This window comes from Rissa tridactyla, chromosome 6, assembly GCF_028500815.1.
Source record: "Rissa tridactyla isolate bRisTri1 chromosome 6, bRisTri1.patW.cur.20221130, whole genome shotgun sequence".
Classification (NCBI taxonomy): domain Eukaryota; kingdom Metazoa; phylum Chordata; class Aves; order Charadriiformes; family Laridae; genus Rissa; species Rissa tridactyla.
The window spans coordinates 37,177,824-37,205,784 of NC_071471.1; the positions used below are offsets into that span (position 1 = coordinate 37,177,824).

The 27,961-nt window shown below is 45.2% G+C and overlaps 1 protein-coding gene across 3 annotated transcripts; it reads right to left on the reverse strand.

Moving 5' to 3' along the window:
- Positions 1–2,147: 2,147 nt before the first annotated feature.
- On the reverse strand, positions 2,148–27,916 carry LOC128910810 (hexokinase HKDC1). 3 transcript variants are annotated; one of them, XM_054204593.1, is made up of 19 exons: positions 27,828–27,916; positions 26,844–27,044; positions 22,730–22,892; positions 20,187–20,335; positions 19,981–20,100; positions 19,093–19,188; positions 17,649–17,748; positions 16,827–17,010; positions 16,108–16,263; positions 15,121–15,354; positions 12,614–12,918; positions 12,159–12,307; positions 11,951–12,070; positions 9,082–9,177; positions 8,891–8,990; positions 7,721–7,904; positions 6,882–7,037; positions 5,907–6,140; positions 2,148–5,256 (listed from the first exon to the last, which is right to left on the reverse strand). In XM_054204593.1, the coding sequence occupies exons 2-19, from the start codon at positions 26,904–26,906 to the stop codon at positions 5,112–5,114; spliced, it is 2,754 nt and encodes a 917-aa protein (XP_054060568.1). In that variant the 5' UTR covers positions 26,907–27,044; positions 27,828–27,916; the 3' UTR covers positions 2,148–5,111. The 3 variants fall into 3 exon arrangements, with proteins under 3 accessions (XP_054060568.1, XP_054060567.1, XP_054060569.1); XM_054204592.1 differs by having other exon boundaries at positions 26,844–27,885; XM_054204594.1 differs by lacking the exons at positions 19,093–19,188; positions 19,981–20,100; positions 20,187–20,335; ... (1 more) ...; positions 26,844–27,044; positions 27,828–27,916 and adding an exon at positions 18,772–18,834.
- Positions 27,917–27,961: the final 45 nt, after the last annotated feature.

The following is a 27,961-nucleotide window of genomic DNA, read 5'->3' on the forward strand; positions in this document are numbered from 1 at the left end:
TGCTTTTAATATATCACACCTTGCATTGCTCTCATCCCTTTTCCCCGCTATTATGACTTACTTCAAAGTTTTTCTGATATGCAAAAACAAATTTATGGGGAAGCTTCAACTGTTGATGTGCCATACTCTTCACACATCTCTCCCCTCCTGTCCAAACAGCCGTTATCCTTCCCAACCACAGGAGAAAAGAAAATATAGTTGCAGTGAAACAGACTCAGTCTCCTCCATCTTTTTTTTTTTTTTTAATATAGCTTTGGTTTTGTTTTGGTTTGGTTTTAACTTATGCTTTTCTAGATAAAAATAAGAATTTTGTGGTTTGGGTTTTTTGGTTTTGGTTTGGTTTTGGTTTTTAAACCAGTCAGGAAAGATAAAGGATGAAAGGGCCTTCTTTCACTCCTTCCAGCAAACTCCTGCTTGCTGAGGTTCCCCGGCATTTGTGTCTTCAACTCCTGCACAGGAGACCTCCGGCCTGGAGCCCTTTGTTCATTTTCCTGTAACCAATTCCTTGTGCCAGCGGCAAGGGTTTTCTGGAAGAACCCATGTTTACCAGGCTTCTTACCAAATCTATTCTCTCTTCACAGCATGCAGCAGTTTTTACTACCTCTAGAGGTACCTGGGCTGCACAAAGCCCTCGGACACAGAGTGCAGACAAAGCATAAGGCTGGGTAGGGAAGGAGCTGGCATCTGGAGGATATTACAAAGCACACAAGAAGATCAAAATCATTTTGGCATTCCCCTCTCAGATAGGCATGACCCATCACGTTCACAGCACCTTCAGTGTGCACCTGCAATGTGATACTATCAACGGGAGAGGGGAAAACGTTAATTAAACTTTTGGTGGTTTTGTATCTTGCTTTACATCAGCTTTACGGAGTAGATGCAGTGCTGGGACAAGGCAGACATCTGACTTCCCTTCCCACTCTCACCCCACCAGGCCATCCATACTCATGTACAGGAATAGGTCTTTTTTTATTATTAAAAAAAAAAAAAAAAAAGTATCATTTGACAAGCTAGCCACTTGACAAGTCAGAGAAATGCTCTGGATAAGCCCTAAATGACAGTCCAGGACAGCAGAGGTCCTTTCTAGAGAAATTGTTAAATCTATCCAAAGCTGGACAACATTCATCAAGTCTCCCCCACTCCCTCCCTCCCTCTCCACCTACTGCTACAGTGAAGTTGTACCCCAGACCCCCAAACAAAAAACAGCTCATTTCACTAAGCGCAAAGAAACAGAATCGCAACAATACTTTCATTTTGGTATTGCCTACATTTCAGCCTCAAACTCCTTTACGCTAATCTGCTAATCCTATATAATATTGACTTCCCAAGAAGTGAGATTATGCTAATCAGGATTTCGGAAGGATTTGCAAACGATCCTGTATTTACTTGTGAACTTTGTCAGAGTGACAAAGGGAATATGTCACCACTGAGCTGCTGCGCATTTTGTCTGGATTAGGAGGCAAAGCAGCAGCACTGTCCAAATCGATAGCCACCAAAACGTCCTTCTAGGAGGCAAACCAACATATTGAGGATCATCCTTTCCCCACAGAAAAGGGTAACTGCAACCATCTACTAGGAGTTTCTGAAAAGGTTCAGGAGTTTCTGAAAAGTTTCAGGACAAGAGGTAATGGGCACAAACTTGAGCATAGGAAGTTCCACCTAAACATGAGGAGGAACTTCTTTACCCCAAGGGTGGCAGAGCCCTGGCACAGGCTGCCCAGAGAGGTGGTGGAGTCTCCGTCTCTGGAGACATTCCAAAGCCGCCTGGACGCGTTCCTGTGCCACCTGCTCTGGGTGACCCTGCTCTGGCAGGGGGGTTGGACTAGATGATCTCCAGAGGTCCCTGCCAACCCTACCATTCTGTGATTCTGTGAAAAGCACAAACCTTAGTACCTCCACCCAGTAATACTTATCACACATGCGATTTAAAGATCTTCGAACTTTCCAAATCAAATATATGACCTAGATCTGAAAAAGGATGTTCATGTCTTCAAGAAGCATCAAAACAAAAATCAGTAAATTCAAGAAGTATTAAACATATTGGCTGGAGGGACGACCCACAAAACACACAGAAATGAAGCATCACAAAGCTATCCAAAAACCAGTAGAAAAGCATATCTAAGATGTGAAACCAGAAGAATCTCATTTTATTTTAAGTTGACTAACAACTTCACATGATGAATTGTACAACATCGTTTTCAGTGTATGGTATGCTGTGTTACATTTAATAGAAGGCCTCTACTTTTATTTTAAGCTAGGGCTTTAAACTGAATCTCCACATATGATATGCAGAGAAGGGTTTTGGTTCAGCAGCTTAAAATCTATACAAGGGAGACTGCAAGTTTGCAACAGTCCTTGAGTTTTCATACGTCAACATGATCAGGAACATGATGCTGCATCATTAACCAGACGGAGAATACTCTGGTTTAGAGTCAGCCGAAGCATCAGTGTGTTTATGGGACCCCAGGAAACTACAAGTTTACACCCCCCCAGTAAAATCCCACAGTAGCCAATCCTTCCCTTCTCCGGGGCTGCCCAGTGAATCTTTACTCATTCCCTTTCAGAAAGCAGCAGCCTTCCCAGCTTGGATGCCATCCCTCTGCCCAGCAGACGTGTATCAAAGCTGCATGGGAGCTGCCTGGCTTCAGAGCAAGCCAGCAGCCTGCAGAAAAGGCACGAGCATGCGTGTCCTGGGCCTTAGGGACCTTGACAAGAGCTGTAGGTCACACAGCCCTTCGTGAGCAGTTTCAGGTTCATGTGATCACATTCCATGACACCCACAGACCCACTGGAAAAAAACTGCAGATGCAAAAAAATAATACTGTGTGGGCTTAGTTTACTGCAGAAAAGGAGCAACCGCAGCTGAGGTGTAAACTGACTCTCTGTGAATATTTAGTTTCCAAAAAAATATTATAAAAAAAAAAAGCAAAGCAACATAGGATTTCTTTCTAAATTTAAACCAAGGATCCATGCAAGAAGTTTACCTTGTTCTGTTACTGATTTGCATTCCAATTGCGCAGAACAGACTTTAGAATAAAAGTACAAAAGATGCCCTACACCATACTCACGTGGCCATCCTGGGGCACGTCCACATCACCTCATTCCAGATACCCAGGGACATACTTCATCCACAGATGCACTTTTGCAGATTAGCACAACCCAATCCCCCAAAAGGACCCCGGAACTACACAGACGGTACAAGATTTCAGAGTGCTGAGGTGAGAAACAGGCAACGCAGAAGGGCTGTTTCTAGGCCCCACACAGCCCCAACACCTGATGTTTTTTTCCTTCTATGCCCAGCCCCTCCAAATTTAGCCTGTTCATCGCCAGGAAAAAACATCTGTTCCAAATAACTCTGCCCCCACTACATGTCAAGCTTTGGTTTCTGTGGATCCTGAAATATAAGGAAAAAGTAAAATACTAAGTTTCTTGACAAAAGGAGGAAAACATTAAATGTCACAGGAGTTCACAACTTGTCTCTTCCCAGTTGCTCAGCATAGCGAGCTCAGCACCATGAGGAATTCCTTCAGAGGTGAAAATTATTTCCAAGTACTATTTTTTACCCATCCAGCAACTCCAACACAGACAGAGCTGTTGACATGTTTCTTTTAAAAACTACAAAACAGGAAAGGCCTTTAGCTTCAAGTTTTGAATTTTCCGTTGCTAAATTTAAACCCATCGGCCTTGTTACAGATTATTTACATAAACCCAACTGCTTATCCCCTGCACGATAGTTACTTTTGACCTAACTAGGCTTAAAGCATATTTCTTGGCCCCACTTTCTGCTGCCAGGCTGAAAGGAAGCAAATACCCAAGAAGAGAGGATTAATGGAGATACAGGAATACTTGAGAACAGAGAATCGCAGGCTACAGATTTGCTGCTTCTCTGTCCATATTATTGTTTCAGTTTGTTCTGGGATGGGTAAGCCAGGGGAGGGACGTTTGGTCACACAAGGGCATGGGCTCTATCCGCAAGCCACCTTCATAAAAACTGCAGTGCTGCTGAGAACTGTTATAGATAGGTTTAACGGAAGCTCCCGCTGCCTGCATGTTCTTCCCACAACTCAGAAGAGGCACTAGACAGGGAAGCAAAGACTCACAGCACCACAGATTTATTTACAACAGACTGCAGACAGGCAGAGCAGCAGGCAACAGAAAATGAAAAACCAGGATAAACTCCTTTCCACAAAATGGAAACTATCCCCTCATGAACAGGCAAGGAGATAACTGAGGGAAAACAAAGAGGAGAAATTACAGAAATTCACGTGATTATTTTTTTTCTCTCTACACCACTATTTCAATGGCCCAAAGACGAACAGATTTGATACCTTCTATGTAGCCCTGACATAGGCCCTGTAGCCCCCGGCAGCAAAAGAATCAGTCACAGTCAGAATCCACCCAGCATTAGTTTAGGTTTATGTGCACTCAGATGAATTAATGTATTTTGACACAAACTGGTGCTCTGCAGAATCATATTTTTTTCCTTTACATTCATCTATTAAACATGCCTCCTGTACTCAGGGAAATATTACATTACATTACACTGCAACCAATGCAGCGGAGGAGGGAGCATTACCAACCGAAGTCCATTAGTTTATTTTACCTGCAGATTTATTGTAAAACCTGTGAAGCATTGAACAAATATGTCCACTAGATAGGTGCAACATCAGGATCTCAGTACTCCTTGAGCCAGGCCAAGCGAAAACTAAAACACACACAAATCCCAAGAAACTGGTGATAAACTCAGTTGTGGTGCAGCAGCTTAATTAAGCCACTGTAAAAAGACACATTTGGGGTTGATTTTTTTTTTGTTTTGTTTTGTTTGTTTGTTTGTTTTGTTTTCACTCTCCGATGCACATTATAGATGCATTGAAGGAAGTGCAGAACTGAGTAGATTGCGGTATGCCAAGACATAATGCCAGTGTGGAGCAGAAACACCTGATCAAAGTTATCAAAGGACAAAAATCCACAATCCTGGTTGGTCAAAAACCAGCTGCTCCCTGAAAACAGGTACCTGTGTACTGGTGTCTGGCAAAGCTATCCTGAATCACTGCTCAGCAAATCTCTAGTGCACACGCCTGGCAGTGCTGAAATGGCTTGACCTCTCATTTTTACTTCTGTCCAACATTATGCAATCTTTTTGCTACTGCAGTAATGAGGGCAGCTCCCTTCCCACTTCCGTCTTCAGAAAGCATGAAAGTCACATCACACTGAGGTGCCAGTTCCTTCACTGTTTCCTGCAGGACCCTAGAAAAACTGAAAGGGAAGGGAGAGAAGAACAGAAGATTTTAGCAGCTGCTTTCTGGTCTGAGATCTTTATAATCATCTATTAGCAAGGAACCAACCAACATCTTCCACTGGTTCTCCATAGCATCCCTTTCTGTTTGTTTTTCCTCCTATTCATGAAAGAGACAAATTTCTGTACACAATCAAATTTTAATTTCTATTTCTCCGCTTTAATTTTCTTCAGCATGATGCCAGATGCAACCCCCCTTGCCTTTAGAGATCATGGAGGAGGCTCTCTTCTCCCAGCTCAAAAGCTAATGCATCTACTTCTGGGCCTTGGTCACAAAATATTGACCCAGCTCCAAAAAACCCAACACAGCTTTCCATCTGGGATGCCCAGATATTGCAGAAATCCCCCAAAACATTGGAAAAAAAAATATTAGAAGAGTAAGTTCACTCAACGCCCCAGAAAAAAGAGCCACCCAGTGGTAACTGGACTTGGCTTTGTAACTTTTGGTCCTTTGGCTAGGCAAGAGAAATGACAGGATGCAGGGAAATACATTAGATCTTTATCCCCTCTCTCATTTTTTATCATCTCAGTAGAAAGCTAGCACAGCTCGGTATGTTTCCACAGTAGAAATGAGCAAACAAGCAAAGGGAAGTGGTACCAAGGTACTCACTGGGGATGGAGCTTGTACAAAGTCCCATCTACTCCAACGGTGATTTGCAAGTGCTCCACACCTCGGTCTTCTCTCTTCTTCTCTACAATAGCAGCCAGTCCTGCCCCACAGAGCTGGGCGGCTCTTTTTGAAACAGCTCCACACACCTCTTTCACAATGATGCTGTCGTCACACGTGCTGTCCAGGCCAAGTTGCTGCAGAATTCGCCGGACTTGGAGGAGGGCGAGCCGGTCACTGCGCAGAGGGAAACACATGCAGCAGCAAGACATTAGGGGAAGCTTTGTCAGGCATGCAAATGAAAGTCTTACAGCTGAGGCTCTGACATGATCCAAAGGAAACGGAACCACCTCTCCAACTCCAGCACTCTCCAATTGTTTTAAGGCAGATTCCAGTCTGAATTCAGATTGAAAACTTGTGCCTGGAATGTCCTTTGCTGTGTTAGATTGCATTTCCAGAAGGCACAAACAGTAGTTAATCACTTAACTCCCAAAGTCATGAGGGAGCTGAGCCATATCAGCCACCTGACTTATTTTTGATCCCAAGGCTGAGACACTATCTTTCAAGGTTTTCAACAGTAGAAAGAGTTCCAAATAGCCTGGAGGACCATTGCAATCATGCAGATATGTAGGTAAAGACATATTAATGACTATTCATGTATCACTGACTTTTTATATTTCAAATAAGCACTATTTTAAGTTGAGAAACACTCCAAGTATAATCACGCTTGATGGTTAAGGCATCCAAGATAACACAGCTGCATGGACAGGAAATTATAATTCATATAATTACACAATAATTCTGGAACTCCCCCAGTTCCTCCATTTTGGCTTGTATTCTGGGGATGGGGGAGCAGGGCATGTGCGCAAAGAAGAAAACTGTAATTGACTTCCTGAAGGAAAGGGCTCCCTCCACACACTTGCAGATTATTTTCTAGAGGTCCCAAGGATTTAAACCACATAAATCTCACAACTTTACCTCTCAATCTGAGACAAGAATTTTGTTTCAAAGATGCCTCTTTTCCTGAGTGATTCCGAAATCTGTCCTCGGAACAGCAGTCCTTGTTTGGTTAAGTCGATCAAAATTTGCCTTACTATTTCACCTAGGTACATTCCGCTGGTCATTTTTTCATACCTGTTATATTACAAAAGAAAAAAAAAAGGTACTTTTAAAAAGATGGCATGTTACCTCTGTTTAACATGAGTGGCACATACACACCCTATTAACTCTTACAAGAGCAATAAAAGCTTGAAGAGCAATAGCCACTGAACTCCATCTTTCAACCATCAAAAATCTGTTGCAGTGGCTTCAAGTGCAAACATAAATTACAACATATTTACCTATGTTAAAAGGTAACAGAACTAGAAAAAAAAAAACCCTTGCAATATTAAACAGAACACAGTGTTAAAGCCAGAGTCCACGCTGAAGCGAAACATTTCCCTGTACCCCCCATGCATTCACCAGTGAGTCATACGTAATCAATGCTGTCTTTACGAAACAAAGAACGGTCAAGTTCAGTTTATCCTCTTGCACAAGTTGTATTTTACCTTTGAAAAAACACTCCAAGAGGATGAACACAGCAAGTCCTACACTTTGCAGTGAAATCTTAAGAGCTGCACTGTTTGGTAACTGTCCTAAGGTGAAAACGGTGCTGTGGGTTTTTTCTGGATACCTGCATTACTTACCATGCAACCAATGAAATGTAATATTAGAATTTCCTTTTGATTATTCATTCATTAAGCATATTTTAAAAAGCAGCAAGCGTGTCTCGAAGATTGACTTCATCAGGCTTTTAGCATCAGGACCATCACATTTACCTCTGTTTCCCTGGGTTTAGTGAGCCTTCATCTACTTCTTTATCATATTTTGTTCTGATGTTGTCAATGCAGCCATTGTCACCAAATCCTCCCCATTCTGTATTAATGCACATTTTTCCTTCATTCCCTTCCACTATTTCTATGTTTTTCATGTCCTCCATGTAGCACACATTGCTGCCCGTTCCTAGGAGGAAAGAAATTACAAAGCTTCAGACAGAAAAGTGAAGTAGCAGCTGAAACACCTGGAAGATGACAACAACGATCGTCTTAAAATCTCTCTACCTGCTATCCCAAATTTCAAAGATCTCTCCATATCTTACACAAGCAAGTGCTAGCCAGTAATGCTAAGAATGCTGTAATTTATCACAACTGAATGTTACCAAGGAAAATGGGTCCTGCGCAAAAAATTCCAAGCGTTAGAGCAATGAAGACTTTGTGTTACAGGTCAGAAACGGCTCTGGCAGTTGTTGGCCAGCACTGATCAGTCTTTGCTGCCAGTCTGGTTGTAATGCACCACAAATCATCTTGCATGACAGCAGGCTCCCAAAAGCAAACACTGCCAAGAGCCCAGCAGCCAGTCAAGCAGCTACTAAGTCTGAAATGATTTCATGAACAGGGCATCTTCACTTGCAACATGGATTACATTAACTAATGTAAGGACCAGTTCTCCAAACAAAATAAGACAGCTGGTGAACTTAGCCAGCCAGAAGAGTCTGTTTTCCAACTGGGGCTTCAGTTCTTACAAGCTTAGATGTATTTCTAGATGACAACTTGGAGAGACCTACTGCAGGAATCATCTAGAAAGCCCAAAAGAATTCATTAAGATTTTAAAAAATATTCTCTTGTTCCAAGGCCTATGACCTGGCTACACAGTAAATACAAATACACTTGTCAAAACAAGGATTCATGCTCTATCTGCTGTTCTCATATTCTTTTAACATGTATATACTTGTTAAGCACCGTCAGAGATATGATCAAAAGTCCAACAGATTCAGGATCCTATCTGCTACTGGTGTCATCTGTTGAATACCATGCAAATCTGCCAAGAAATCCAAGTGACTAGTAACACCATATATTAAACTCAAATAAAAGATGTTGTTTTACAAATAGGGTGTGAAGCACCTGCATACATGCTTTCGTCTTACAGTGTTCACTTCAATATCACTGTACCTGCAATAAGGCCAATCTCACAGTTTGGATCCTCATATCCGCATGTCATCATTGTCCCAACGGTGTCATTCACCACTGCTACAATGTCCAAGTCAAACTCCTAAAACACAATTCAAAATCAGTAGTGGGGTCCCAGAGGAAGAGGGAGAGTGCGTTAAATACACCAAAAAGAGCAGCAGAGAATAGCTCACATTTCTTCTCCTGATGGCCTCTCTCAGCATATCAACAACATCTTCCCCCTCACAGTCTGTTGCCTTGAAACCTTTTGTCCATCCCACAAGCGTTCCCTGAAACAGAAGGGGAAGAAAATCATAAGTGAACATAGAGAGAAGACTGTACATTCCAAGCATCAGTCTTTTCTTCTCTCCAACTTCCCTCACTGCCTTTTTTTTCTTTTTTGTTTTAAATAAGGTATTTCCCTGGACAGGTTACTGTGAGCGCCTAGTGGAGGGCGTGTGCATGTGTATCTTTGTTACTCAACTGCTGATGGCAGTGAATCCAGGTTTACTCAGCTATTTATCAAGACACTGCCAACTCAGTGCCTTCTAAGACTCTAATTTGGAAAACCTCATCTCACCTACTGCGCACATAGCTATTGCATTATCTGTGGCAGAAAGACTGTAAAAAATACTTTTGCTGTAAATAATTAAACACCCAACAAGTATTAATGAACATCTACTGGTTAATTTTTGGCTCATTTACTGAAGGACACTTGGTATGATCCCACGACTCCAGGCAACACTAAGTCGTTTCTTTTTGGACAGCTACTTGACAGAAGTAGACCTCCAGGTTACACGAAGTAATTAACTTCTGCTTGGTAACTGGCTCTGGAGTGTCTATCCAAATAAGAAAAAAAGAGGGCAACTGGGAGAAAAAGCTGCTCTTAAAACCACCCTCAAATTCTAGCAACAGTAAAAGACCAAAGACACAGGCCGATGCACTATAAAAAATCTGGGTAAAAAACTGGCTGGCTGGCCGTGCCCAGAGAGTTGTGATTAATGGGGGGTGAAATCCTCTTGGCAGCCGGTCACCAGCAGTGTCCCTCAGGGCTCAGTTTTGGGGCCAGTTTTGTTTAATATCTTTATCAATGATCAGGATGAGGGGATTGAGTGCACCCTCAGTAAGTTTGCAGATGACACCAAACTAGGTGGGAGTGTTGATCTGCTTGAGGGTAGGAATGCTCTACAGAGGGACCCGGACAGGCTGGATCGATGGGCCAAGGCCAACTGTATGAGGTTTAATAAGGCCAAGTGCCGGGTCCTGCATTTCGGTCACAACAACCCCAAGCAACGCTACAGGCTTGGGGCTGAGTGGCTGGAAAGCTGCCTGGCAGAAAAGGACCTGGGGGTGCTGGTGGACGGCCAGTTTAACATGAGTCAGCAGTGTGCCCAGGTGGCCAAGAAGGCCAATGGCATTCTGGTTTGTATCAGGAATAGCACAGCCAGCAGGAGCAGGGAAGTGATGGTGCCTCTGTACTCGGCACTGGTGAGGCCTCACCTCGAGTAGTGTGTTCAGTTCTGGGCCCCTCTGTACAAGAGGGACATTGAAGTGCTGGAGCGTGTCCAGAGGAGAGCTACCAGGCTGGTGAGGGGTCAGGAGACCACGTCACACAGGGAGAGGCTGAGGGAGCTGGGCATGTTTAGTTTGGAGAAGAGGAGGCTGAGGGGAGACCTCATTGCCCTCTACAGCTACCTGAAAGGAGGTTGGAGAGAGGTGGGTGTTGGCCTCTTCTCCCAAGTGAATAATGACAGGACCAGAGGAAATGGTCTGAAGCTGCGGCAGGGGAGGTTTAGATTAGATATTAGGAAGAATTACTTTACTGAAAGAGTGGTCAGGCACTGGAACAGCCTGCCCAGGGAGGTGGTTGAGTCACCAACCCTAGAGGTATTTAAGAAACGTGTAGATTTGGCACTTCAGGGCATGCTCTAGTGACAGAGATTGTAGGGGTTTTGGTTTGGGGTTTTTTTGTGTGCGTATAGTTGGACTCAATGATCTCAAACGTCCTTTCCAACCACAAAGATTCTATTCTATGGCACCCTGACACAGATGTGTCTCTCAATTTGCCACCACTGCTGTGGAAATTTGTTTCCTCACCATTTGTCAAGACCTAAATACTGTGTTGTAGGTTTGGAAGGCATATTGAGTGGTCTCCCCACAAATAGTCAAGTCCTATTGCTATACTCTTAACTGTGATCTGAAAATCGAGACAGAGCAGACTAATTTCTAGACTTAGAAGCTATGGTGAAACCCAACAGGATATAAAAACATTCAATAAAATAACAGTCTCTTGTTTCCCCAATATCTACATATTTGACTAGAATTAAGCAACACAACTTCCCCTGCCCCTCTTTGGAAATGCATCAAAGCAATTGAGAATTATTTCTTCCTGAATTTTATTTTTTTATTCTATTTTTTTTTTCTTACATCAGATCTGGAAAGATGAAGATATAATATCTGTCAAAAAGCCAACCTTTCCAAGCTGAACAAGCAAGCTCAGTTCTGCCCACTGACACTCAACAAAAAGAAACTAATATAGTGCAGAAGTTATACAGTCAGAGCTGTGCAACACAATCAGGAAAACACCCTGGGACTGTAGCTGAGTAAGTGCGAGGCATCTGTTATCTCTTGCCATTGAAGAGTTACGGCAGCATAAGAGATCCCCAGGCTATTAAAAATATGTAGTCATTTCGCTATCATAAAGGCTTAATCTTTATAGAAGAAAAGCAAGTAACATCCATCTCTTATGATACAAGAGGTGAAAATTCTACCTCCCATAATGCATATATGATGATAACTTTCTCATGAAACACAGCTAATTTGCACAGTAGAGTAATAAAATCCCCATAAAACAGGTGAAATATTGTCTCCAAAGATTAATTTGTGCACACACACACACATATGTATTTCCAACCTTGTAAAGTCCTGCTTGGAAGAAAACATTTCAAAGAATAACTTTTTGCTTGCGATCTCCAAACAAACAAGTCACCCTCACCAAAATTATGTTATTTACCAAGGAGATGCATAGCTGCCATTTGACCCATTCTGTGTTGCAGTTCTTACCTTGTCAATGCTGGCTTGCCTGCACGGGAAAGAGAAGGTGAAACCCAGAGGCAGTCGAGCACCTTTAATCCCCATATACTCCAGAAAGTCTGCTATGCACTGGACAATATGGTCAAAGAGCTGGAAGGAAAGAAAAAGCGTATAGATCTCACAGTAATCCCATGCAATGCGCCTTGGCTGGGTCATTTAAACATACATTAGATGTTACCTCTTCCCCCGTCCCTTGCATGATCTCCAAAGGAATGGCAAAGATTTTGTTATACATTTGCACCGATCTTCTTCTCCCACTTCTAATTTTGACCAGCAGAACCCTGAAATTTGTCCCACCAAGATCAAGGGCAAGGAACTTTCCTTTCTCTGTAAGAGATGAAAAGTATTTCATTTTGGTGCTTCTCATAACGTGTTTGCCAGTCAGAATGCCATATTCTGCCACACATCCCCAGGAAACTTCATCTGTGCCTAAGACAGCACACTGCCTATGGCATTTATTCCATCAGTCTGTTAGCATGGGGCTGAAGTGACCAGCCAGATAACATCACGGGAAGCCCCGGATGACCAGCATAAATCACCCTGGCATTTGCCAGAATAATTGGCGTATTCCCCTTGGAAAACAGACAAGCAACTTTCCTGAACCACTTCCGGGTGATCAGGAAATGACTTCACCTGTTCCATCTGGTGTCCCACACACATACGTGGGTAACATCTTCACTGTGGCACTGGCTTGTGTCTCTCGCTTTAGCCCATATTCCAGCTCAGTCCTCATTTTGTTCTTAACTTCTCTGAGGGTCTCCAGGGACAGCAGAAATGGTGCAAGAGTAGCATCAATTTTGTTGCGTTGAGCAGCCAGCCTGTATGCCACTGCTGTGACCATGGCAGCCCCCTTCCCGCTGCCGCTCAAAGAGAGGAGGAACCGAACATCACAGTTTGGGACCAGCCTTCTCACCACCTTGTGCAGACGTTTGGCATACCTACAAGAACAAAGAGTTCCTTCAGAATCTTGCAGGCACTTCATGCATGATTTACTTCACATACACTTCCAATACTATTAATAATAGTAATTATTAGTATATAATACTAATAATACTAATCAATACCAATAATAATAATACTAATCTGATAGCCTTCTATGATGGCATGACTGGATGGATAGATGAGGGGAGGGCGGTAGATGTGGTCTACCTTTAAGCAAGGCATTGGACACGGTCTCCCACAGCATCCTCATAGGGAAGCTTAGGAAGTGTGGGTTAGATGAACGGACAGTGGGGTGGATAGAAAACTGGTTGAAAGACAGAGCTCAGAGGGTCGTGATTAGGGGCACAGGGTCTAGTTGGAGGTCAGTGATGAGTGGTGTTCCCCAGGGGACAGTACTGGGCCCAGTCCTCTTCAATATAGTCATCAGTGGTCTGGACGAAGGGATGGAGTGCACCCTCAGCAAGTTTGCTGATGACACAAAGCTGGGGGGGGGGGGGTGGGTGGCTGACACACCGGAAGGCTGTGCCACCATACAGAGAGACCTGGACAGGCTGGAGAGCTGGGTGGAGAGAAATCTTATGAAATTCAACAAGGGCATGTGTAGGGTGCTGCACCTGGGGAGGAGTAACACCCTGCACCAGTACAGGTTGGGGGCTGACCTGCTGGAGAGCAGCTCGGTGGAAAGGGACCTGGGAGTCCATCCCGGACAACAGGATGACCATGAGCCAGCAATGGGCCCTTGTGGCCAAGAAGGCCAATGGCATCCTGGGGTGCATGAAGAAGAGCGTGGCCAGCAGGGCGAGGGAGGTCATCCTCCCCCTCTACTCTGCCTTGGTGAGGCCGCACCTGGAGTACTGTGTCCAGTTCTGGGCTCCCCGGTTCAAGAAGGACCGGGATCTGCTGGAGAGGGTGCAGCAAAGGGCTACAAAGATGAGTAGGGGACTGAAACACCTCTCTTATGAAGAAAGGCTGAGGGATTTGGGTCTCTTCAGTCTGGAAAAAAGACAACTGAGGGGGGACCTTATCAACACTTATAAATACTTAAAGGGTGGGTGTCAGGAGGATGGGGCCAGGCTCTTTTCAATGGTGCCCAGCGACAGGACAAGAAGTAATGGGCACAAACCTGAACATAGGAAGTTCCACCTAAACATGAGGAGGAACTTCTTTACCCTGAGGGTGGCAGAGCCCTGGCACAGGCTGCCCAGAGAGGTGGTGGAGTCTCCGTCTCTGGAGACATTCAGAACCCACCTGGACGCGTTCCTGTGCCACCTGCTCTGGGTGACCCTGCTCTGGCAGGGGGGTTGGACTAGGTGATCTCCAGAGGTCCCTTCCAACCCTACCATTCTGTGATTCTGTAATACATGCATACATCCAACAGCACAATTGCTGAAGCACAGTCAAGAGAAGCACAAGGTCAGAAACTGGTCTAGGAGATGGATACAATGATCCTTATTTCTGGCTATTCTGCAGAACCTGTACACTTACAGGAACACGAAGATACCTCTACAAAAGTGCCTGTGCCACTGGAGAAAAGCCAGGCAACAGTGGACAGTCACAATCACAAAGGGTGAAAGTCTCCATCTTGAATCAGACTTCCATCCAGTTTGGGAAAGCACGGATTCGGGGAAAGGAGGGGGAAAGGAGGGGGAAAGGAGGGGGAAAGGAGGGGGAAAGGAGGGGGAAAGGAGGGGGAAAGGAGGGGGAAAGGAGGGGGAAAGGAGGGGGAAAGGAGGGGGAAAGGAGGGGGAAAGGAGGGGGAAAGGAGGGGGAAAGGAGGGGGAAAGGAGGGGGAAAGGAGGGGGAAAGGAGGGGGAAAGGAGGGGGAAAGGAGGGGGAAAGGAGGGGGAAAGGAGGGGGAAAGGAGGGGGAAAGGAGGGGGAAAGGAGGGGGAAAGGAGGGGGAAAGGAGGGGGAAAGACCCACAGTGAACTGCAAGTGCCCTGGAGTCACTTGAGGAATCAATTGCTCTTCCCCAGACACCATTATCCCATCTGTCATGTTGTTCCCACCCCAAGTTCTAAAGCTCCTGAGACAGCTTTGCAATAACTAAGCCAGTCTGACCCTCCGCACTCCACCAGATCTCACCCCAACCCTGCAGGAAAACCAGCAGTTCTCTGAAAAGCCACACATATATGCAGGAGGAGACTTTGCAACATCAACACATGGCCAGTAATTACCAAATCCTCTTTAGCTACTTACTGGGGGTGGGTTTTATAGAGTCCCCCATCAATCCCAACAGTGGTTCGCATCCTCAACAGTTTTTTATTCTCTCTCAGTCGGGTCAGTATGGCTGCTAAGGCAGCAGCACAGAGGTTGGCTGAGCGGAAGGAAACGATGGTGCAGACATGCTGAACAGCAATGCAGTCCTCTTCAGACGGGAACAGGTTCAGTTCTGTAAGGATCTCTTTTGTGTTGCTCAGACCTTCCTTATATCTACTCCAAAACGAAAGAATATATCATCTAATGCAAGGATATTAAGGCAACACATAAATCAGTATCTGCATGTTGGCTCAAAAAGAAATGAGAGAAGACCAGGGCACAATAATTGGTTCCCATAAACCAGTAATGTCTTTCCCACACTATTCCCAAAAGTACCCGGGGGAGAGACCAGACTTTTAAGAGGCTCCTTCCTGGGGTTCGGTTTTTGGTGAGACATACCAATTAGCTAGCCAAGAAGAGAACAGGATAAAATATTTAGTCCATAGAAGAGGGCACAGGAATAAATGTACAGCTTCACTCAATACAACAAAGAAAATTATTCCTGGAGTAACAATGAGGACCAGGATCCCTCTTCAAAACACCAGAATCAGACAGTTTTCCATGTAGTCCTCCACTAGCTGATCCACAGTCTATGCTACATCTCCACAACACCAGCATTCCCACATCACAGAAGGTGAAAACTGCCACAAACAGCCTATGTACTCAGGTCTCCAAAGAGGTTATTTAAACAACCTGCATCTGTGATGATTAACAATACATTTGCTACTGTGGTACTTTGCTAAAACTTCATCTTCCACCAATTCCTACTTACAGAAAGATCAACTTTTCTCCTAGGCAAAAGCAAAATCAAGTTGAACGGTTCAGGATTTTTCCAGGACTCACAGATTATAATTACACGTTCATTATCATTGCTGTGCTTGTGAAAGACTAACAGCCACTCTCAAACAGCATATTGCAGGTTCTTACTTTTCCATTGCAGACACATGTTTCATTTCGATCTTGCCCTTAGTAAGCAGAGCTGTTGACACCTTCCCATTGAAAAGCAGACCCTCCTTTGTCATTTTTAGCAGAATAAGCCTTACAAGTTCCCCCAAATACAGGCCGCTGATCATCTTCTCAAACCTGGAACGGGGCAGAGGAAGGATTACAGGTGTTCACCAGCTACCACAGCTATGAAAAGTCTAAATACGAGCATCTTATGTTCTTGTGCAGGTTGATCACATTTAAGCATGTACAAAAAGGGGTTGGGAGATAAGTTGTAGATGGGATGCCATCCTGAGGTCCTGAGACCCAGCAAGAGCCCCTCGAGATGTGAGGAATTAAAGAGAATTTTCAAAAGACTTAGGAGCAGCTCAGCCAGTCGAAGCAGTTTTGATGAACCAGGCTTTAAATATGCCCTTTGTCTACCTTCCTCATCTCTTTACCCCTCCACAGCATCATACCAGAGCAACTACCTATTCTTAACAACCTATTAGCAACTGCAGCAGCAATCCCTTGGCCTGTGAGGCAGGCAGGTGTGAAAGGTACCCACCCTTCCCAGAAGGGAAAGGTCTGGATAGGATAGGACAGGACCAGGAATCAAGTCAACTCAGGTTCACTTAACCCAATTCCTGTTCCAAAGGGGCTCCTGGCATATACTGGAAACATACAGTCTGCAGAGGCAAATCAGCCAGGGTATCACTTACAATTGTTTTCCAGGGTTGAGAGATCCCAGATCAAGCTCCCGATCAAACTCTGTGCGGAGGTCATCCAAAGCACCATCGTCTCCAAAGGCACCCCACTCTGTGTTAATGCACATCCTCCCTTCATCGCCTTCCACCAGATCGATGTGCCTCATTTCCTCCATGTAGCATGCGTTGGTGCCAGTCCCTGTGCATGTTGGAGACAGTGTGGACAATTATCTATTTGCTCCAGGTTTGCTTTTTGTTTAAGTCCATACATCTGGGAATAGGTCAGTATATTGTCTTTGGAAGAAAATATAAATACATAACCCTGTGGTACAGGATGCTAATATCAAGCCACCCGCTCTTGTTAAATAATCATTTCAGAGTGAGTGAAAAATTTTTGGAAATTAATCTCAGGCTTGACTTGTTTAAAAACATTTTTTCTTTTTCAAATGTATTTCTATATGCCTTAGAAAAGCCACCACAGTGCACGAAGCAGTGACATTCTGGAAAGCGTAGCTGATCTTAACTACCAGATGTGAGAGGAATTCAGCTTTCTCTGGACAGACAGACAGTAATTTTCTATACAGTCAGCAGAAAAGTTTAGTATGCTGGTCACAACTGAACCCAGACAAAATGGGGACTGTGGTATTTGGTGGCAATGTGATCAGCATAAAAACAGCTGCTTTACAGAAGGCAGCCAGGCTTGAAAATCCGACCATTGTTATTTCCATTTTCTTCCTGCTCTTTCCTGTACTGGGGCACTCCTTTCTACTCCAGATTTGTTAGGATTAAACAAATGAGGGGGGGAAAAAACCCTACTTAGTGAACAGAAAAAATTACCAATTATGACTCCAACTTCACAGCGCGGGTCATCATATCCACAAGTCATCATGGTTCCCACGGTGTCATTGACCAGTGCCAAAACATCGAGGTCTATATCCTAATAGCATAAAGATGGGTGATTAACAGAAAAAAAAAAAAAAAAAAAAAGCTTAGAAAGCCTCCTGTCTGTTAAACAACAGCACACAGACATACTCCCTGGGCTGTACTTTGAAGGCCTGGTTCAGGAAAGCTCTTCAGTTGAAAGACACACCACTTCCTTTTATAACAGTCCCCACAACCCCGTAGAGTAACATCTCTGAATTCGCAAGTGCTTGGCCAGACACAATCTTTGCTTGCAGGATTTGTTTTTCTCCACACCAACCTCGTTTGCCAGAAAAAGCAACATGTTATTGGTTTGAATTTTGTGATATGCTAGGACCTGCGTATCTATCCTTATGAGCTGCATGATAGGATAATGTCCTACTGCCTGAGCAGATCCCACCAAATGGGACAAAAATATACATATATAAACGCAGCTATTCAACACAAGGCCATGCACCAGTATCACACTCAATTAAAAAGCCTTTCCATCAAGGCTGTGCAGTTTTCCTTTCACACTGAGGTAACTTGATAAAGTAAAATCAAAGTTATCAAAGGATTCTTGTAACTCAGATGCCAACACTAGCAGGGAGCCAGACTTCACCCAGGAAGTCTCAGATCCTTTGCTCCTGCTAACTGCAGCAAGACCGATGCAGAGAAAGAAGTGAACTAAAATCGAGGCTGGATTTTTACCATCTGAGAAAACAGAAGAGTTTCCTCTTTACTATAAAGTTATCAAGGTATGGGAAGATGCTTTGTATTTCTTAGATGGTGTTACCAATAGCACTGAACATGAAAAACAAGGCTTTCCAAAATATTAAAACACAATGTTATTCAAAGGTATACACTAGTTCAAGGGCAGATTTAATCACGCCTTACTGCTGATCTCAAAAATTACAGTCAGTCACCCCATCCTACAGACTCAAGTGGACGGGCAAGCGCTGGTAGAGTTAGGTGTGCCAATCTGAGATGATACCTTCCCCCCTTCCAACCCTCACCCCACAAGTCAGGCTACGAAACACACTGTGTGTGCACACCTTACCAAGTAGGTTCACAACAGACTGCCTTTAGCTCAGACAGACAGCGGGGCACTGTTCACTGTCACTGACAGCCTGGTTTATCAGTGCGCAGTCGCCATCACTGTTAGACTGGCCTGGGGCAGCCTCAGTTGCAGCTGCATGTCCCCTCTTCCACAGCTTCAGCTCCGAGGGAGAGACAGATCTACTAGATATACAGCCATGTTGGACATTTGTCCTTGAAGGCTGTCTGACAACTCCCAAAACAACCCACACACCAAGAGCTGATCTCCCAGGAGGACAATCTAGGGCAACCCGGGTTCACCTCCTGCAGGTACAAAACTTGCCTTATGCTTCTGGAGGGCCTTGCGCAGAGAGCTGACCACATCTGTGTCCTGAACTCCTCGGACCTTGAAGTGTTTTGTCCAGGAAAGAAGAACTCCCTGCAAAGTAACAGCCCAGTGACCCAAAAGCTCCGACTTTAGCATACAAACCTGCCACAAAGACAGCCAAGTCCAAAGTCTGTGGAGAAGCCCACTATGTCCCTCCACACATTAAAATGTGGGCCAAAATAAGTTATAGCAGAACATCTCACCTGGGAGTGCCTGTCAGTAAAAACACAACTAAACAGGTACAGTAATAAAGTCCCAGTCCTGCATATGCTTCTCCCTGTGCTTTGTTTAAAGCATGTGTGGCTTTTATGATGCTCACCACAGACTAATAGCATTAAGCACAAAGCGTCTGCAGGACTGGGACCCAAAGCACAGATCCCTAGAAATAAAAGGGAGGCTAGAATAAAAGGCCACAAAATAACTGCAACCAGCCCTTCATTTCCCCATGTGGCCTCTCAAACAGCTCAGCTACAGGTCTTTCCTATTTAGAATTAACTGTAAAAAAGAAATTGAATGAGAGTGATTAAAAAAGAAACATGCTTCAGGACACAAAAGTATGTGTTTTACAGTCTAACAGTCTTCATCAAAGAGCATGTGGTTACTATGGAATTGAGTACTGATTAAGTAAAAGAACACCTTTAGTTTAAAGATTATGTTGCCTTGAGATCGGAAATGAGCGTTTGAATGGCAGTCAAGTCTAGTTAAATGCTAATGGTCATCCACGCCTTGTTCGGAGAGCTATGTAAACATGACCCCACAAAAAGGCCAAAGGGTAACACTCTGATGCAATAGCTTCTCCAGGTCCAGCTAGGCTTGCCAACAATATTTCTTTTTGCATCTTACCTTGTCCAGTTTGGTCTGTTTGCATGGAAAAGAAAATGTAAAGCCAAGAGGTAACTTCTTATGCTTCAAGTTTTTGGTCTCCATGAAGTCTACCAGACAGTCAGCAATGTAATCAAAGAGCTGCATGAGAAAGAAGACAGTCAGACTGCGTCCAGCAGGGATGCGCTCAAGCGCAGCACCACCACAGAAGACCCTGCATGCCCTACCTCAGCTCCGTTCCCCTGTATGACCTCCTTGGGTGAAGGGTAAAACTTGCTCTCCAGCTGGCTGCTCTGCTTCCCGTCATCAAACACCTTCACCTGGTGGGCACGAAACTGGGAGCCACCCAGGTCAACAGCAAGGAACTCGCCCTTCTCTGCAACACAAGTGGGCAACCATTACTGGGGACAGCCGAGCAGCGTGGCCTAGATGCCATGATGAAGGCCCAGGGCCCCTGCCTCACCACAGCCACAGGCTCTCCTACTCCGTAATGGTCCACATCCTATGGGCCTGGGAGCATCACCAGGAAGGCTAAGAGCTGGCAACCCTAAGCAAGGGTACCAGGTCTGTCCTGTTAGCTCGCTATGTGGCAGCTAATTTCATTTTTATGTAGCAGCCTGGTTTTGCCCAACCTGCTCCTTCCACAGCAGCATGTTTTCAAGCTGCAGAAGGATAAGCTTCTCAGGAAGAGAGCCAGCCCCAAAGCAACTGCAAGGCCAACCAGAGCACACAGGGGCTGCAAAACTGTACCCCTGACATGTGGGAAAATGGGAGTTTGAGAGCATTACCTGCACGTCCAGTAAAGGATGCAGGATTTGCAGTCACATGTTTAGACTTGGCCCTACTGCGGAAGTCAACTTCCAAGTGGGGCAGGACTAATTTGCCACCCAAAGTCAACGAACACAATAATTTCCAAATGCCTTTAGTTGTTTCTGTAAAACAGTTGTTCTGTTTAGTTTTGTTTCTCAGTCAGCAGCACTCTTAGCTCAAACACATTCTTCCCTGGCAGGAGGCCTCAGACGGAAGGACAGTTTGGCGTCACTGCTACAATAAAACAATTATCCCTCCCACGCACAGGAGAAGGCCCTTCCCAAAAGGACGATGCAGTGGTATGTTCATGATCTTCGTTTCACAGTCCAAACACCTGACTAAATTTTATCAAGTCTGGCCCTGAGAGGGAACGAAGCAGGAAATTCTACCTGTAATACCATGGTCAGATAGCACAAAGGTGAAGAGGCAAATGGGTTTACTCAGTAAACTGTAACATTAGTCAGACCATTAATCTCTAGATGATCAAAAACTGATGGTGCCCCATACAGGTCATTTCAGGTAGCAACACTGAGGGCACTGGAAAATCTGAAAGTTTGTTGATATTGCAGATGTGAAAATCCAGCCAAGTTTGAGGTGTTTAAACCTGCTGGAAGTTTTGTCTGGAAACAAAATAACCAATAAGGATTTTGCAAGAGAGCAAAAATAGAAAAATCAATGCGATACTTAAAATAGGCAGCGTGTCAATAAGACATAGTCCAGCTTGACCCTGCAGCGTGTCCTTGACACAGCGGAAAGGCCACGCAGGCCAGGAGAGCATTATCCAAAGTTGGCCTTGAGGAACATGAAGTCTTGCAACAGCGATACATGCTATTTGCCAGGTCTCCTGACATCAGGGGCTCCCCTGCTATTTCAGGACAGGATCAGTGCCGTGTGAGACCTCGGGACCAGTGATGGTCACTGCGATAGCAAGGATTAAGCTAATATTTCTTTTTCTTTGATGAAGGTTGCAGCAAAAAGAAGAGTGCCCAGTTCCAGCCAGACAGTTTGAGGGGACTGTATATAATTTCTCTCAGAGATCCCTCATGTCAAGGGACTAGCCTCCAAATGTTCCCCTTATGCCATTAAAGCCATTATTTCTCATTTAACTGTAGGAAAATTACCTTCAGAAGGAATAAAGTCCTGCGGAAATGAGGTACAAAAGTAAACACTTCTCTTAATTGTTCTGCACAGCTGTTACACATTGAGTCCTGACCTAGGCCAGACACAGAGTCCTGCACAAATTCACAGACTTGCTTAAACCTGGGAAAAACATAATTTTCTGTCAGCCTGCATTGCTGGGAGCCAACTGAGCCAGGAGAGTTATTTTGGATGTGCATACTTCTCTCAACAAGACAGGCTTTTAGATCCTACCTCATCTCACATCCTCCCAGAAGACAACATGGCACGTTCTCCCTCTCTGTTTAAGCCTCAGGGGCAACTAGAAACAAGGATCCAGCTGCAGAAGCAGAGTAGGCTGTTTCCTGGTAGACCACATCCAGAAGCAGATTTTCCCAATGCAGAAGACAAGGATGGGCAGGAGGGGAATCACTTTGGGGCACAATAGAGAAAGCAGCGCAGAGTTTGCTGTCAGAAGCTGAGAGGGGATTCACAGCTCCGAGAACACAACGTTGCTGCCACTTTGCAACCTGAGGGGCTTCACTGCTGCATCCTGCCTTCCCTGTAGCTCCACGACCCCAGGGCCACAGCATGGCCCACACCTGCAGCGCACTGCACTGCAGGGTCTGGGCTGTAGAGGCTGCCCTTGCCGTGTCCAGCCACAGCTCCTGCATAAAGGCCCGCGCTAGGTACAGCCACATTTGCAGACGAACAAAGCCGTTTTCTGAGCACTTACTAGGTCTTTTCTTCAAACAAGCAGCGCTAGGTCAAAATCCACCTGGTACAGGGAAGAAAAACCCTCTGCCAGCACTCCCCCAAGCTGTTGTCTCCTCAGGACACTCACCTGTGCCATCAGGAAGCGAGCGCACAAATGACGGCAGCATTTTTACGGTTGCCGTGGGGTTCGTGTCTTTCCCCAGGCCCTTCACCATCTCGGCCTGGAAGCGAGCCATCACATCCAGCAAGACATCATCGGAGAGGCGCATGTGGTACAGGTACCTGTCAACCTGGAAAGACGACAGGTGTTACTCAGGAGGCACGCAGGCTCCTCAGTGCTCAGTGCTGCCTGGGATGAGCACTGCTTTCACACTACAGGGGGACTCTCCTGTGTGAACCAGGGAGGGCTTCCTTTATCTCTGTCTGCAAGCAGAGAAAATGCAGGAACTTCCCAGCCACTTGCAATAGTTTTGTAACCATCAGGGATGCAGTCTGGCATGAAGGATCTGAAAATCCTGAACTCTAATTCCAGCAGCACGCTGCATTATGCTGGACAAGAATTACTATGCTCATTCCCACCCCCTTGATGGACATGAGGCTAAATAGATCCTAAGGAGACAAAAGAATTCTTTTTATATATGTAGCAAACTGAAGGTGAGCATACCACCTACGCAAACCCCACCTGATTCTGCAATTTCATTTTTCACCTCAGCACCTCAATTCCCGTGATCACCAGTGCAAGCAAGCTCCGGGACATCATCAGAACTCAACACTTACTCTTATAAAAAACTGTTTTTTGAAAATGCTTAATGCAGCCTTGGTGAATTACTGTCAAAAAGTTAGCCGTCTTTTCTGATGGCTCAGTATCTTGCCAACATACATAAGCCCCTGAGACTTGCCTGAGCCCCTGACAGGCTGTTTTTACACCATAATCTCCTTCTATACATACGTGTAATGAACTAGAACTGCAAAGTATCTCAACCTGGAGAGAATTTGACCTCTGAGTCAGGTCCAGAAAATGCCATCAGTACCCAAGCGTGTCAGCCACAACCTGAAAACATCTATTCAGCTACTGTTTCCCTCTACAGACAATTAAATTTGTTGGCATGCCAGGCTGGAGCTCAAAGCCCTTTTCTCACTCCAGCTCTGCCCTTCCTTCTCTTGTGATTCTAGGATTACACCTACAACACATTCTTGGGTGCAACCAATGTCCTTTCTTACAGGTCTATAACTTGCAGCATACATTAAAATAAAAGCCAGTTGAATTTAAAGGGAATCAAAAGCATCTATAAAATAGCAGACAGTCATTCAGATAAACTGGTAGAGTTTCTGTACAGCTGCATCAGGGCAAAACTTAAAAGTTTTCTTCTTCAGGACGACACACTGCTTGGACTGACATCTCCCTGCAGGGCTGGATACATGGCTGTAATTAAGGTGGCCTAGAAACTACATAGCTGGGTACAACAAAGGATTAATGCAGCAAAATAAGTATCTGTCAGCATCCAGATGCTTTTAAACTGGGAAGCCAGATTTTGGTGCTGTATGAACAAACATGATGCAGGCATAATAATTCTGTGCTCCAAACAGCTGGATGTCCCCTGGAGGGTAATCTGTGTTAACATCCCGCTCCCTAGGACATGAGACTTGGGGCCAGAGGCGGTGGGCAGGGGAGAGGCGTGGGACAGCTTCCAATGCTTTTTGAATGCAGACGCTCAGCTCTTGCACCATGGCCTACACCATTACACTGCTTTATCTGTTTAGAGCATTTAAGCAGTCCCATTTACATAAGGAGACCTGGAGGGTTGGGAGAAAATGCACAAAACAAGTCCCAGCAGCAACAAGGCAGGACTTAAAAGGTCGCACTGTTTAAACAGAGGGGAACAGGTTGTGGATAAATTGGCCTCTTCTGCAATTTGGACTGGCCACCTATATTAATGAGGCACAACCTAGTTAGCTATTCACAGTCCTATTTGAAACTGATGGCCTGCAATGACCCACCTGAAAAAGCCAGGACCCTGAAAGTAACTCCAGCACTTACCTAACAGTAAAACATACACAGACAGAGGAGAAGGTCTTAAACTACAAGATACAATTGGCGAGGAGCAGCAGCTGCCTTTGGATACAGCTGTGCCTTAAAAAGGCCATTATTTAGATCTTTCTTTGTAGCTCTTGTTTGCACAAGCACTTGGTTTCTTCCAAGCCTTTTTTGAGGCCCCATCACTGTGTAGGATCCACCTTCTCAGCCCAAGCATTAGCACTGCTTTTTAGGGCATACCAAAAAAAAAAAAAAAAAAGAAAATACAATGACTGGAGACATACAGCACTCACGCATTCTCACACATTCTCACACAGAGCCAAATAACCTTGTGACAGAAGTCCCTGTGGAAAAAAAACCTAAACAGTAATAATGAATGACCATATCTGTTTGCAGAGAACACGCACCAGCTCCGTGCTCCCCATAGAAACTGCATTCCCCACCCTGTTTACCTACAACCACAGGAGGGGACAGTCCTCTCCGAGGAACTAGATAAGGCAGAGCCCAGGAAAGCCTGCTGACTCTAGCCTGATTTACAACCAGAGCAAAGGCCTGCTCACACACCATTTGCTTGCAAGCACAGGAATGGCCAGGCCGTGCAACACCAAACGCTGTCTTGCTGCCTCCCTCCCACCCCCACAAGGACAGTCTTTGTTTTTAAGTGTCTTGCCTCAATTATGGAAACAGCACTGTTTTCATGGAAGGGAGGCTCTTGTTCTTGCCACCAGAAAGCAAATAAGCCTGGGGAGGGAGGGATGGGAAGGCATGCCTTCTTTCTAATTAATTCTGCTCCATAGAGCCTACCCTGGACTTCTTAAAAGAGAACTCTAAAGAGCATGTGGTTTCTTGCCTTCAGGCAGGGCTAGTTTGCACCTAACAGAAAGATTTATTTTTTTTTTTAATGGCTTTGGCAGAATCCCTCTGCCTTCTCCTCTCCACTGCCCTCACTTCAGGGAAGTTCTCCCTCAACTACTGGATGTTTCTCTGAAGAGCCCACTCCACCCAAGCACTGCTCCACAAGATCTCTTCCTTTCATTAGCAAAAAGTAAGAAGAAATAGTACTGTGTAGATGAGAGATCTTAGATCAGATCCTCACACAAGGAAAGGGCATTAGGGCCCCCTTCTGATCATATTAAACCCTGGGGATAAAAGGACTGTGACAGAGAAAGTCAGAGACATGTGACTGTTGAGATACCAGGACCTCTCTTGGAAGGCTTCTCTTCAAGGCAGAATTAGTGGAAGAAGCCCCCCTAAGAACAAGCCACTCGATGTTTAAGCAAGGGCACAGAGAAGACAACCCAATGTTGCTCGCTTTGCTGATGAGCTCAGCAGTGCAGGCGGATCTACCCACCAGGACCTTGGATCTCCTGCACTGCCACACGTCTGCAGACAACCCCACCTCCAGCTGGCTGGAAAACAAGAGGACAGAGCCTGGCAGCAACGTCCACCAGCAAGCATTGAATGGACATGCCAGGAGAACAGAGGACCCGCAGGGGACATGTCTAGAAACCAGAGGACCTCCTGACCAAAGAAGCTTACAAGGCCCACATGGTGTTATGATGGAGAGCCAAAAACCCATTACAGCATGGCCATGAAAGTAGATTAGGGAAGAGCAACCATTAGGCAGCTCACTCCCAGTACTGATGGCTTCAGATCTGGGCCATCTTGAGCTTTTCTGACTGAAATAAAAAATCACATCTATAAACGTCAGAGCGATCAGCCAGGTGCGCTTCTCCCACACCAACACTAGACACAAGAGACTAACTGCCTCTTGAGTCCCAGAAGACCTGGCCCAAAGACCCCAGGAGGTCTCCCTATACCTGTTACAACACAAGTGACTCTGATTCCTGCTCAGCTTTAGAAATCCCATCCTTCACACTACACTTGCAAAGCAATTCAGCTAGAGGTTCCTTTCTGCCCTCTGGACTACACCACACCACGGCAGATAAAGTTTAAGCACCACTTTTCCTTACTGAAGATCATTTGCTCCAATACTGGAAGACAACTTATAATTGTGCAGGGAAAAGCACTAGCTAGACCTATTTTCACACTTGTCAGATGGTTTAGGGTCCAAATACTTCTTACCCCATTTGGCTGTATGGCTTTAGTAGATACTGCCATTAACTAGTCTGCATTACATACGGCAGACCCCACGGTATCCGAGTAACAGTTCTCAAAACAGGAATCAGCTAATGCTGCATCTTACCTTTTTTATTTGATCCTCTTTTAGCTTTGTGAAATGGAAAGCTAGCAAGTGGACGGCAAACATTTTCTTGAAGCAGATGGATGAGTCAGTAGTGACAGAGCTGCTGTGAGTAACTCCAAAAGCAACAGGTCTTTATTCACGAGGCTGGAGCTAGAGAAACTTCAGCTGAGGCATATCCCCCAGGGTGAGATAGTGGAGTTCCTGGGAAATTGAGTCCAGAAATAAATCCATCCAGTGTGATCAGTTCAATGATTAAACTTCTGTCTCTTCGTATCACTCCCCCCCCACATCAACCCAAAGTCCCTCCCTCCCCAGCTACACACTTCATTGTGCCAGAGCAGGCACCTGGAGAGCTGCCAAGCTGAAGGGGAGAAAAATCCGTTTTGTTACTGCCCCACTTGGGAATTGTTACCACTTTGCAACGCAGTTGCTACGCACCCTGCCCTGCTTTGCCCCGCTTCGTCCCCCGGGGGGCTGACAAGCTCCCACCAGCGCAGCAGGCAACAAAGTGCCACAGGGAATCTGCAAAGTTAGAGAGGATTTTAGGAGGTTTCTTCCCTGTGCGCAGCACTCCCGTTTGTGAGACAAGCTCTTCTGCATGAATTAACCCCGCACTGGTTCCGCACAGTGCACCCTTATCTGCAGCTTTTTTCCAATCAAGCTTCAGCCGGGTAAAGGAGCGAAGAGACACACAGACCCCCTACCCCCCCACTGAAATATCTCTTTCACAATTCCCAGCGGAGAGGTTTTGTACAGATTATTCTCCCTTCACCCCTCCTGAAGACAAAGTTTCAGAGCAGCGCAGATCCTCAGTATTGCAAAACCTGGGGAGGGAACAGATTTACCTGGCAGCCAACAGCACACTGCTATCACACTGCCTCACTCAATAAATGCCTTTAAATGGGAGCACAGGGTGCCTACAGCAAGAGCAGCTTCCTTACACCACCACAGCTGAATTTGACACAACCTTCAACTATTACTCACAAAAGTTCATTCCGAATACACAAGTGTTTCCAGGACTTTGTCACTGTATCAGGTGATATGGACTATGGAAACATCATCCAAAGGAAACTCTGTGAGATGTAGACACAGAGGAGAGAAACAAAAAAGTAAGGGGC

What these genes read in the sequence shown, in the direction of transcription:
- LOC128910810 (XM_054204593.1), bottom strand. Translation starts at nt 26,906, where the DNA reads ATGTTTGCCGTCCACTTGCTAGCTTTCCATTTCACAAAGCTAAAAGAG. An exon ending in CTCGCTTCCTGATGGCACAG is followed by an intron (nt 20,336 to 22,729) that starts GTGAGTGTCCTG and finishes CTTGTGTTGCAG; the next exon opens with AGAAGGGCGAGTTCCTTGCT. An exon ending in CTCAACCCTGGAAAACAATT is followed by an intron (nt 16,264 to 16,826) that starts GTAAGTGATACC and finishes GCCCCGTTCCAG; the next exon opens with GTTTGAGAAGATGATCAGCG.